The sequence below is a fragment of the Mobula hypostoma genome, chromosome 8 (genome assembly GCF_963921235.1).
Source record: "Mobula hypostoma chromosome 8, sMobHyp1.1, whole genome shotgun sequence".
Lineage (NCBI taxonomy): Eukaryota > Metazoa > Chordata > Chondrichthyes > Myliobatiformes > Myliobatidae > Mobula > Mobula hypostoma.
Genome location: NC_086104.1, coordinates 253,536 through 266,480, shown reverse-complemented (window position 1 = coordinate 266,480; position 12,945 = coordinate 253,536). Strand labels below are relative to the sequence as shown.

Genomic DNA, 12,945 nt, shown 5'->3' with positions numbered 1-12,945 from the left:
ATCCAAATTTGGTTTCTCCAATGTCTTGTACAATTTCAACATTACATCCCAACTCCTATACTCAAGGCTCTGATTTATAAGGGCAGCATACCAAAAGCTTTCTTCACCACCCTATCCACATGAGATTCCACCTTCAGGGAACTATACACCATTATTCCTAGACTCCTCTGTTCTACAGCATTCTTCAATGCCCTACCATTTACCATGTATGTCCTATTTTGATTAGTCCTACCAAAATGTAGCACCTCACATTTATCAGCATTAAACTCCATCTGCCATCTTTCAGCCCACTCTTCTAAGTGGTCTAAATCTCTCTACAAGCTTTGAAAACCTACTTCATTATCGATAACTCCACCTATCTTAGTATCATCTGCATACCTACTAATCTATTTACCACCCCATCATCCAGATCATAAATGTATATGACAAATATATATGTTCATCATATGATAACCTTTTCATTCCTGGAATTATCCTTGTGAACCTCCTCTGGACCCTCTGCAATGCCAGCACATCTTTTCTAAGATGAGGAACCCAAAACAGTTCACAATACTCAAGGGGAGGCCTCACAAGGGGAGTGCCTTATAAATCCTCAGCATCACATCCTTGCTCTTGAATTCTAGACCTCTTGAAATGAATGCTAACATGGCATTTGCCTTCCTCCCCACCAACTCTACCTGCAAGTTAACCTTTAAGGTGTTCTGCACAAGGACTACAAAGTCCCTTTGCAACTCAAATTTTTTGATTTTTCTCCCTGTTTGGAAAGTAGTCCGTACATTTATTTCTACTACCAAAGTGCATGAACATGGATTTTCCAACAATATATCTCATTTGCCACTTCCTTGCCCATTCTCCTAATCTGCCACTGTCCTTCTGCATCCTACCTGTTTCCTCAACACTGCCTGCCCCACCACCAATCTTTGTAACATCTGCAAACTTGGCAACAAAGTCATCTATTTCATCATCTAAAACAACAGGAATTCTGCAGATGCTGGAAATTCAAGCAACACACATCAAAGTTGCTGGTGAACGCAGCAGGCCAGGCAGCATCTATATGAAGAGGCGCAGTCGACATTTCAGGCCGAGACCCTTCGTCATCTAAATCATTTATATACAACATGAAAAGAAGTGGTCCCAATATCGACCCCTGTGGAACACCACTAGTCACTGGCAACCAATCAGAAAAGGATCCTTTTATTCCCACTCGCTGTGTCCTACCAATCAGCCAATGCTCTGACCATGTTAGTAACTTCCTGTAATACCACGGGCTCTTAACTTGGTAAACAGCCTCATGTGTGACACCTTGTCAAAGGCCTTCTGAAAGTCCAAATATACAACATCCACTGCATCCCCTTTATCTATCCTACCTGTAATCTCCTCAGATTATTCCAACAGGTTCGTCAGGCAGGATTTTCCATGAAGGAAACCATGCTGACTTTGTACTATCTTGTCCTGTGTCACCAAGGACTCCATCACTTCATCTTTAACAATTGAATCTAACATCTTCCTGACCACTGAGGTCAGGCTAACTGGTCTATAATTTCCTTTCTGCTGCCTCCTTCCTTTATTAAGAAGTGGAATGACATTTGCAATTTTCCAGTCCTCCAGTACAGTGCCAGAGTCCAATGAATTTTGAAAGATCATTTCTAATGCCACCACAATCTCTAATGCTACCTCTTTCAGAACCCTAGGGTGCAGTTCATCTGGTCCAGGGGACTTATGTACCTTTTGGTCTTTCAGCTTTTTGAGCACATTCTCTCTTGTAATAGTAACTGCACCCACTTCTCTTCCTTCACACACTACAACATCAGGCATACTGCTAGTGTCTTCCACAGTGAAGACTGACGCAAAATACTAATTTAGTTCATCAGCCATCTCCTTGTCCCCCATTATTATTTCTTCTGCCTCATTTTCTAGAGGTCCTATATCCACTCTCATCTCTCTTTTATATTTTACATATTTGATAAAGCTTTTACTATCCACTTTGATATTATTTGCTAGCTTGCTCTCATATTTCGTCCTTTCCCTTCTAACGGTTGCTTTTGTTGCTGTCTGTAAGTTTTTAAAAACTTCCCAATCCTCTATCTTCCCACTAATTTTTGCTTTATTGTATGCCCTTTCTTTTGCTTTTACAATAGCTTTGACTTCCCTTGTCAGCCACGGCTGTACTATTTTACCATTTGAGTATTTCTTCATTTTTGGAATACACATGTCCTGCACCTTCCTCATTTTTCCCAGAAATGCATGACATTGCTGCTGTGCTGACATCCCTGCCAGCAGCTCCTTCCAATTTACTTTGACCAACTCCTCTCTCTTACCACTGTAATTTCCCTTACTCCACTGAAATACTGCTATATCAGACTTTACTTTCTCCCTATCAAATTTCAAGTTGAACTCAATCATATTGTGATCACTGGTTCCTACCGGTTCTTTTACCATAAGCTTCCTCATCGCCTCTGGTTTATTACATAACACACTATCCAGTATAGCTGATCCCCTGGTAGACTCAATGACAAACTGCTCTAAAAAAGCCATCTCATAGGCATTCAACAAACTCACTCTCTTGAGATCCATTACCAACCTGATTTTCCCAAATGACCCGCATATTAAAATCTCCCATGACTACCATAACATTGCCCTTTTGACTCGTCTTTTCTACTTCCTGTTTTAATCTGTGATCCTTTGACAAGGTCCCACATGGGAGGTTAGTTAGGAAAATTCAGTCGCCAGGTATACATGGAGAAGTGGTAAATTGGATTAGACATTAGCTCAATGGAAGAAGCCAAAGAGTGGTAGTAGAGAATTGCTTCTCTGAGTGGAGGCCTGTGACTAGTGGTGTGCCACAGGGATCAGTGTTGGGTCCATTGTTATTTGTCATCTATATCAATGATCTGGATGATAATGTGGTAAATTGGATCAGCAAATTTGCTGATGATACAAAGATTGGAGGTGTAGTAGACAGTGAGGAAGGTTTTCAGAGCCTGCAGAGGGACTTGGACCAGCTGGAAAAATGGGCTGAAAAATGGCAGATGGAGATTAATACAGACAAGTGTGAGGTATTGCACGTTGGAAGGACAAACCAAGGTAGAATATACAGGGTTAATGGTAAGGCACTGAGGAGTGCAGTAGAACAGAGGGATCTGGGAATACAGATACAAAATTCCCTAAAAGTGTCGTCACAGGTAGATAGGGTCGTAAAGAGAGCTTTTGGTACATTGGCCTTTATTAATCCAAGTATTGAGTATAAGAGCAGGAATGTTATGATGAGGTTGTATAAGGCATTAGCGAGGCCGAATCTGGAGTATTGTGTTCAGTTTTGGTCACCAAATTACAGGAAGGATATAAATAAGGTTGAAAGAGTGCAGAGAAGGTTTACAAGGATGTTGCCGGGACTTGAGAAACTCAGTTACAGAGAAAGGTTGAATAGGTTAGGACTTTATTCCCTGGAGCGTAGAAGAATGAGGGGAGATTTGATAGAGGTATATAAAATTATGATGGGTATAGATAGAGTGAATGCAAGCAGGCTTTTTCCTCTGAGGCAAGGGGAGAAAGAAACCAGAGGACATGGGTTAAGGGTGAGGGGGGAAAAGTTTAAAAGGAAAATTAGGGGGGGCTTCTTGACACAGAGACTGGTGGGAGTATGGAATGAGCTGCCAGATGAGGTGGTAAATGCGGGTTCTTTTTTAACATTTAAGAATAAATTGGACAGATACATGGATGAGAGGTGTATGGAGGGATATGGTCCGTGTGCAGGTCAGTGGGACTAGGCAGAAAATGGTTCGGCACAGCCAAGAAGGGCCAAAAGGCCTGTTTCTGTGCTGTAGTTTTCTATGGTTTCTATCCACCTCCCAGCCACTATTGGGAGGCCTGTATATAACTGCATCTACGTCTTTTTACCCTTGCAGTTTCTTAACTCAACCCACAAGGATTCAATATCTTCCGATCTTATGTTACGTCTTTCTACAGATTTGATGCCATTCCTTACCAGTAGAGCCACACCACCCCCTCTGCCTACCTTCCTATCCCTCCGATATAACGTGTAACCTTGGACATTCAATTCCCAACTACAACCAACCTTCAGCCACGATTCAGTGATGGCCACAACATCATCTACAGTACATTAATGGGAATGTGCAAGGTTTGGTTAGTAAATTTACAGATCATATCAGAAAATATAGACAGGTATATGGAGGAATTTAAGGTGGGGGCTTATATAGGAGGCAGGGTTTGAGGGTCGGCACAACATTATGGGCCGAAGGGACTGTACTGCGCTGTACTATTCTATGTTCTATGTATATCGTCAGTGACGAAACTTATCAAAAATTATAGAGGGATCTTGATCAACTGCATATCATTTCCCACTGCATTCTTGGATATCTACCATATGTTTTAAAATGTACAGCACCTCTACAGTAATGTGAACCTCCCACAAGACATACCCACTAACACAGAATATAAAACAGTACAGCACAGTACAGGCCCTTCAGCCCACAATGTTGTGCTGACCTTTTTAAACTGGCTCCATGGTTAATCTAACCTTTCCCTCCTACACAGCCCATAACCCTCCATTTTTCTTACATCCATGTGCCTATCTAAGAGTATTAAATGTCCCTATTGTGTCAGACTCTACCATCCCCCCTTCGGTACATTCCAGGCACCCATCACTCTGACATCTCCCCTAAATTTTCCTGCACTCACCTTAAATGGATGTCCTCTGGTGTTGGCTATTGTCCTGTGGAAAAAGTGCTGGCTGTCCATTCTATCTGTGCCTCTCAATCTTCTACAAATCTAACATTCCTGTTCCAGATTACTTTCTTATGTATTCAGTATACTCCTCTGGGGATTCACAATCCCAGCTGTCTACACCTGACCCAAACCGTTTTCCTGGCCAAGGATGTAATATCTAATGTAATCCAGGGTTCCCTACCTTATCCTTGCCCTTCACTCAAAGAGGAACATGCAGATCTTGAGCTCTTGTAGTTTTAAGGATCCTGCTTTCTGGACGCCCCTTTGCAAACATCCTACTCCAATTGAAATCAGAGGAACTGGTGTACAAGGGGTTGGAAGCGAGGCTGCAGTAGCCGTGTGTGTCCCAACTGCAATACTGCATATTGTCTACACCTTCTGGCTTTGGGAGGATGTATCGCCTGTTAATTTGATGTGAAATATTTCTAACCCCTTTCCCCCTTTGTTGCCAAACTGCTCACTTTCAGATCATTGGTATGTTCCATTTCCATTTTACTTGCTATTTATATCCTCCATTTATTGTCTGCAGACTCAATTATTATCTCCATGTGGGCACCATACCTTCAACCTTCCGTTCAGCTGCTTATCCAAAATTCTGATACACTTATTGCATCGCTCACCAACTGTCACAAGCTTTCTCCTCAGCTAAGCGGTGAAATGACACTGAAGGAGCCGTGGAAAATGCTGTTGATTTAGTGCCTGTTTTTTCAGTTCTCAGAACTCCTCCCTGCCCCATCAGTGCCTTGTTTTACAACACTTTTACCCTTGCTTTCAAATCTATCTGTGACCTTAAATGAAAGCAGAAAATATTTTCAATTTCTGATTTTCAGCATTCTGCAGTTTTATTGCCTTTCAATTGTTGTACGTCATCTGTACTCTTATAATGCGGCTCTTCTGGGCAGCTGTGCCTCAATCTTTATATTTCTCCACAAAATTCCTTAAAATCCAACAGTTTAATCCAAGTCTTTGATTACTTGTTCTGCGTGATTTAGTTTGAGTGAGGCCATATGATAGCTTTCTAGAGTAAAGGTATTATTAAAGTATTATTATTCTACAGTGGTATTACTGGGACTAGGGGAGGTGAAAATGGGCATTAGGAAGCGGAGAGGAGGGAAATCAGAAAATCCCGGCGTTAAACAATTGGTGAGTTCATTTTATTTATAACCAGTCATCTGTGACATCAGTCTGCAATGCAAATCCTGGTTTCAGTTCTAGACTTGGAATCTGTCCCTGGGCACTTTTCAAACTCTGTCGTAGCAGATGCAAGCACTGCCGGTGGGTCTGTTCTTCCATTCAGGATGTCTCCTCAGCGCCATTTCAGATCGATGTGACTGGGTGGTCTTGAGTCTTTGGTTCAATTAAGTCTTCTTGAAAAGATAAGACAGAGATGTAAAGTGTGATTGAAGACACTGTGATCACCAAGTCTTCCTCCCACAGCAGCAGCTGATATCAGACATTGCTTTATATTAAATAAGAGTTCAACAGCAGTGCAGAAACTAATGTAGAGATTGGACTCCTGTTGTCAATCCCATTTGTGAATGATGCTCCGAATATATTAGTGTATAAATATATCCCCACCTTAAGCCCAGAGCAATGATGAGGCATCAAATGTCTTTGTCCTGGTACAGAAGAACCCCATTAAAGATAGTCGAGGGTTCATCCGAGTGGGCCAGTTTGCCAGTCACAAGGTCGATGCAAACTGTGTCGCCTTGGCTGAGGGGTAAAATTATGTTGAAAATGCCCAGAGAACCCGACGTAGGCTGGGGTCCTATCACTGGCCTGTTCTCCAGCCCTTCTGGTTGGAAGCCCCCAGAGTCTATTCTTGCCAGTCCTGTGTTGGATTTAGCGAGGACAGCTTCAATACGCTGATTGCGATGTCCAGTCAGAATAGCACTGATGAAGTAACGGCCATCAAATGGGACAGTGAATGTACCTGAAGGCAAACAGAAAAGTTAAGTTTAAAAGAAATGTCCGGAAGTGGGATATAGGCAGAACTGAGAAATATAACAAATGGAACACTGTATGTAATGTAATCCAATTTCTGCAGATGTGTAAACCAGAAAACTAAGGAAGAGAACCTAATGGAAAAAACAAATTAAGGCTGAGGTACTGAATCAGAAAGATTAGATCATGTGAGCCCTTAAACCTTTTCCTCCAGCCAGCGAGATCTTGACATTGCCCATCTGATTACTGATTCTGTTAGCCATAGAACACTACAGACCAGAATCAGGCCAATCGGCCCATCTGATCACTGTCTGATTCTGAATACAACATCATAGAATACAACATACTAGAAACAGGCCCTTCAGCCCATCTAATGACCATCTGATTCTGTTGTAGACATAGAAAACTACAGACCAGAAGTAAGCCCTTCAGCCCATCCAATCACTACCTGACACTGTTAGCAATAGAACACTACAAATCAGAAGTAAGCCCCACATTGGCATACTTGAACTCTTCAGTCAGCCCCAGAGCTCCTTTGCTATACAGGTAGATGTTACTTAGCAATCTTGGTAGGCTCATACACTTCTTAATGAAGGAACTAACTATCCTCTCCAGCTTTTCAATGTGAGTGATAGGGACTCCATACAGAGTCAGTGGCCACAACACCCGAGGGAGCAATCCACACTGAAGGCACCAGAGCTTGAGGTTTCCTGGTAGCAAGGTCTTATCGATGGCTTTAAGCCCTTTGATGATTTCTTCTCTCAGCAGTTTCACTTGATTTGTAACACTAAGGTTTACATTGTACCAACACCTCAAGCCTTTAACTGGCATTTCTGACACAGTAGGAATTACTTTCCCATAGAAACCATAGAAACTACAGCACAGAAACAGGCCTTTTGGCCCTTCTTGGCTGTGCTGAACCATTTTCTGCCTAGTTCCACTGACCTGCACACGGACCATATCCCTCCATACACCTCCCATCCATGTATCTGTCCAATTTATTCTTAATTGTTAAAAAAGAACCCGCATTTACCACCTCGTCTGGCAGCTCATTCCATACTCCCACCACTCTCTGTGTGAAGAAGCCCCCCTTAATGTTCCCTTTAAACTTTTCCCCCCTCACCCTAAACCCATATCCTCTGGTTTTTTTTCTCCCCTTGCCTCAGTGGAAAAAGCCTGCTTGCATTCACTCTATCTATACCCATCATAATTTTATATACCTCTATCAAATCTCCCCTCATTCTTCTACGCTTCAGGGAATAAAGTCCCAACCTATTCAACCTTTCTCTGTAACTGAGTTTCTCAAGTTCTGGCAACATCTTGTAAACCTTCTCTGCACTCTTTCAACCTTATTTATATCCTTCCTGTAATCTGGTGACCAAAACTGAACACAATACTCCAGATTCGGCCTCACCAATGCCTTATACAACCTCATCATAACATTCCAGCTATTATACTCAATACTTTAATTAATAAAGGCCAATGTACCAAAAGCTCTCTTTATGACCCTATCTACCTGTGACGCCACTTTTAGGGAATTTTGTATCTGTATTCCCAGATCCCTCTGTTCCTCAGTGCCTTACCATTAACCCTGTATGTTCTACGTTGGTTTGTCCTTCCAACGTGCAATACCTCACACTTGTCAGTATTAAACTCCATCTGCCATTTTTTAGCCCATTTTTCCAGCTGGTCCAAGTCCCTCTGCAGGCTCTGAAAACCTTCCTCACTGTCTACTACACCTCCAATCTTTGTATCATCAGCAAATTTGCTGATCCAATTTACCACATTATCATCCAGATCATTGATATAGATGACAAATAACAATGGACCCAGCACTGATCCCTGTGGCACACCACTAGTCACGGGCCTCCACTCAGAGAAGCAATTCTCTACCACCACTCTCTGGCTTCTTCCATCGAGCCAATGACTAATCCAATTTACCACCTCTCCATGTATACCTAGCGACTGAATTTTCCTAACTAACCTCCCATGCAGGACCTTGTCAAAGGCCTTACTGAAGTCCATGTAGACAATATCCACTGCCTTCCCTTCATCCACTTTCCTGGTAACCTCCTCGAAAAACTCCAATAGATTGGTCAAACATGACCTACCACGCACAAAGCCATGTTGACTCTCCCTAATAAGTCCCTGTCTATCCAAATGCTTGTAGATTCTGTCTCTTAGTACTCCCTCCAATAACTTACCTACTACCGACATTAAACTTACTGGCCTATAATTTCCCGGATTACTTTTCGATCCTTTTTCAAACAATGGAACAACATGAGCCACTCTCCAATCCTCCGGCACCTCACCTGTAGACAGCGACATTTTAAATATTTCAGCTAGGGCCCCTGCAATTTCAACACTAGTCTCCTTCAAGGTCCGAGGGAACACCCTGTCAGGTCCCGGGGATTTATCCACTTTAATTTTCCTCAAGACAGCAGGGACCTCCTCCTTTTCGATCTGTACAGTTTCCATGATCTCACTACTTGTTTCCCTTAATTCCATAGACTTCATGCCAGTTTCCTTAGTAAACACAGACGCAAAAAACCTATTTAAGATCTCCCCCATTTCCTTTGGTTCCGCACATAGCCGACCACTCTGATCTTCAAGAGGACCAATTTTATCCCTTACAATCCCTTTGCTCTTAATATACCTGTAAAAGCTCTTTAGATTATCCTTCACTTTGACTGCCAAGGCATCCTCATGTCTTCTTTTAGCCCTCCTGATTTCTTTCTTAAGTATTTTCTTGCACTTCTTATACTCCTCAAGCAGCTTATTTACTCCCTGCTCCCATCCACATGGAACTTATAGTCAACCAACCTTCCTTTGACTATAGAAATGCTTCTAGACTTCTTTGTTTTAATTGTCATTCCGGCCCACTTGATGTTTGAATGGAGCTTCTTAACAAGCGTTTGGTACATGGGATGGTAGTTGTCAGGATGATTAAATCATCCATAAATGCCCGGATTGGTGGTAGGTGTAGTCCTGACCAGTCATTCTCCTCCCATTTAGAAGCTCTAATGATTACTTCCATTGCCATAATAGAGGCCAGTGGAGAGATGGTGCAACCTGCCATTATGCCTATCTCCACTGGCTGCCAGGCTGTGTTGTACTCCGCGATTATCAATGAGAACTGGAGATCTCGAAAGCAGGCTTTGACCAGGGTTGTAACACATTCTGGTGCACAGAAGAATTCAAATGAAGACCACAGGAGGTTCTGTGAGACGGACCCAAAGGCATTGGCTAGGTCTAGGAACACGACATGGAGGACTCCTCCTTCCCTTCTAGCAGTTTGTAACTGATGCCAAATTATACCTGTCTGTTCCATGCAGCCAGAGAAACCCGGCAACCCTGCCTTCTGCACATGTGTGTCGATGAAGTTATTTTTCTCCAGGTAAGTAGACAACCTTTGTGCTATGACTCTGAAAAATATTTTCCCTTGAACATTTAATAGATTTATTTGCCAAAACTGTCCAATTTCTGAGGAATCTTTTTCTTTTGGAATTAGAATTCCTCCTGCCTGCCACCGCACTCCAGGAATAAGTTTATTCTTCCAGACCACCTTCATCTGTTTCCATGAGAAGTTCAGGACTCTTGGTACATTTTTGTAGAGTTTGTATGGAACTCCATCTGGCCTTGGTGCTGAAGCAGCTCTCGCCTGCTTTACTGGCTGGATGGGAGATGCCAGAGAGTAGTGGTGGATGACTGTTTGTCAGGTTGGAGGCCAGTGACTAGTGGTGTGCCTCAGGGAACTGTACTGGGTCCAATATTGTTTGCCATATATATTAATGATCTGGATGATGGGGTGGTAAATTGGATGAGTAAGTATGCAGATGATGCTAAGATAGGTGGCGTTGTGGATAATGAAGTAGGTTTTCAAAGCTTGCAGAGAGATTTAGGCCAGTTAGAAGAGTTCTGGTCACCGAATTATAGGAAAGATGTCAACAAAATTGAGACAGTGCAGAGAAGATTTACTAGAATATTAAACACAAAATAATCTGCAGATGCTGTGATCAAAGCAACCCTTTCAGTACGCTGGATGAACTCAGCAGGTCAGGCAGCATCAGTTAGAAACGATGAGTCGACGTTTCGGGCCGGAACCCTTCGTCAGGATTTAATGATTTAATAATTTAATTCCTGACGAAGGGTTCTGGCCTGAAACGTCGACCCATCGTTTCTAACTGATGCTGCCTGACCTGCTGAGTTCATCCTTTATTACAATGTTCCCTGGGTTTCATCACCTGAGTTACAGAGAAAGGTTGAACAAGTTGGGTCTTTATTCTTTGGAGTGTAGAAGGTTGAGGGGGGAATTGATAGAAGTATTTAAAATTATGAGGGGGATAGATAGAGTTGACGTGGATAGGCTTTTTCCATTGAGAGTGGGGGATGGGTGGCATATCTGAAAGTATTGAGATGTGTTCAGCTCTCCGGCTGTCTGAGTATCTCAGCTTCAGATGATCTTCCAACTCTTCCTTTGACATCTTAGCAGTTCCATTCTTCTGCTCTGTGAAAATGCTTTTCACGAACTTGTAGAGGTCCTTATATAATTGTGTGTGTGCTTTCTTCTTTCTTTGAAGCCTGAGGTTTTCTGCCTTCCTTAGAGTCGATAGTCATGCCTTTAGTTCTGCCTGCAGATGTTGATTCCTTCTCTTTCCTCCATGATTGATTTTCTCCACTGTTTCCTCAGTTGCTGTCTCTCTTTAATGAGGCCCTCTATCTCCTTTTGTCTTCTTGATTTGGGCTGTGCTGGCAATTTTGTCTTAATTATTTCCCTCACTCCGAAGGTTTCTGCTCTGTAGTTGTGTATAAGGTCACCCATCATCTCAATTCTCTTCTCAACTGTGCCCTTTAGACCACTGAGGTCTGCATAGATCCTCGCCAACCATTGCCAACTCTTTTTTGTTGCAGGTTTTCATGGCTTTTTCATCTGCAGCTTCTTTTCTGCTGGTTGGCCTTGTCTTTCCTGTGAGTAGTGGTCTTCAGTGCTGATGTGCTTTTCTGAGGCGGCGCCTGGGTTACCGATGTCTGCGGGCTCCATCATGCCACTGAACTTCATTTGACTTACTCGTCCTTTCCCTCAGGAAATACTGGTTGATCCAGGGTCCCAGTCTTGTCTCCTTCAAGCACTTCATCCTGCCCTGGTGTATCTTCAAGCCCCTAGCTGGTGATACTTTATACCAGCCGTAGATTCAACTCTGGACTGTGCTTCCTGCTGACGTCACTGACTCAAGTACTATGTTTCTCACAGTCAAAGTCATGCCATGTTCTGTTACCAAAATATCCATCCTTGAGTCATCTTGCACCCCTGCTCTCACTGACTCCTTACCTTCATTCTAAAAGAATACCCTGACATCTGGAACTTTCACCATGCTGCCAGTGTTTTCCACAGTGAGGACTGATGCAAAATACTTATTCAGTTCATTCCCCATTTCCTTGTCCCCCTTTACTAACTCTCCAACATCGTCTTCCAGCAGTTCAAAGTCCATTCTCACCTCTCTTTTACACTTCATGTATCTAAAGAAACTTTTGGTATCCTCTTTAATATTACCGGCTAACTTGCTTTCGTATTCCATCTTTACCTTCTTAAAGACTTTTTTAAAATTACCTTCTGCTGGTTTTTAAAAGCTTCCAAATTCTCTAACTTCCCACAAATTGTTGCACTATTATATGCCTTCTCTTTGGCTTTTATGCTGGCTTTGACTCTTTTTGTTAGCCCCGATTGTGTCATCCTTCCTTTAGAATACTTCTTCCTTTTTGGGATGTACATATATATCCTGTGCCTTCCAAATTATTTCCAGAAATTCCAGCCATTGCTGCTCTGCCATCATCCCTACCAGTGTTCTTTTCCAATCAATTCTGGCCATCTCCTCTCTGATGTCTCTGTATTTCCCTTTACTTCACTGTAATACTGATACATCCGACTTTAGCTTCTCCTTCTCAAATTTCAGGATGAATTTGATCATATTATGATTACATGTCCGCTCAGAGTTCTTTTACTTTAAGCTCTCTAATCAATTCTGGTTCATTGCAGAACACCCAAAACAGAATAGCTGATTGCCTAGTGGGATCAACCACAAGCTGCTCTAAACAGCCATCTCTTAGGCATTCAGCACTAACCCGATTTTCCCAATCTACCCTCATATTGAAATCACCCATGACAATTGTATAATTGCTCTTTTGGTATGTATTTTCTATCTCCTTTGTAATTTGTAGACCACATCCTTACTACTGTTTGGTGGTCTACATACAATC

The 12,945-nt window shown here is 42.4% G+C and overlaps 1 protein-coding gene across 1 annotated transcript in view; it reads right to left on the bottom strand.

Annotated features, from left to right (window-relative positions):
• Positions 1-5,555: 5,555 nt before the first annotated feature.
• Positions 5,556-12,945, bottom strand: part of LOC134350315 (EMILIN-1-A-like) — a 108,811-nt gene continuing 101,421 nt past the window's right edge. The window contains exon 8 of the mRNA XM_063055358.1: positions 5,556-6,679. Coding sequence (XP_062911428.1) covers positions 6,351-6,679 — 329 coding nt within the window. The 3' untranslated portion in view covers positions 5,556-6,350. The remainder of the gene's footprint in view (positions 6,680-12,945) is intronic.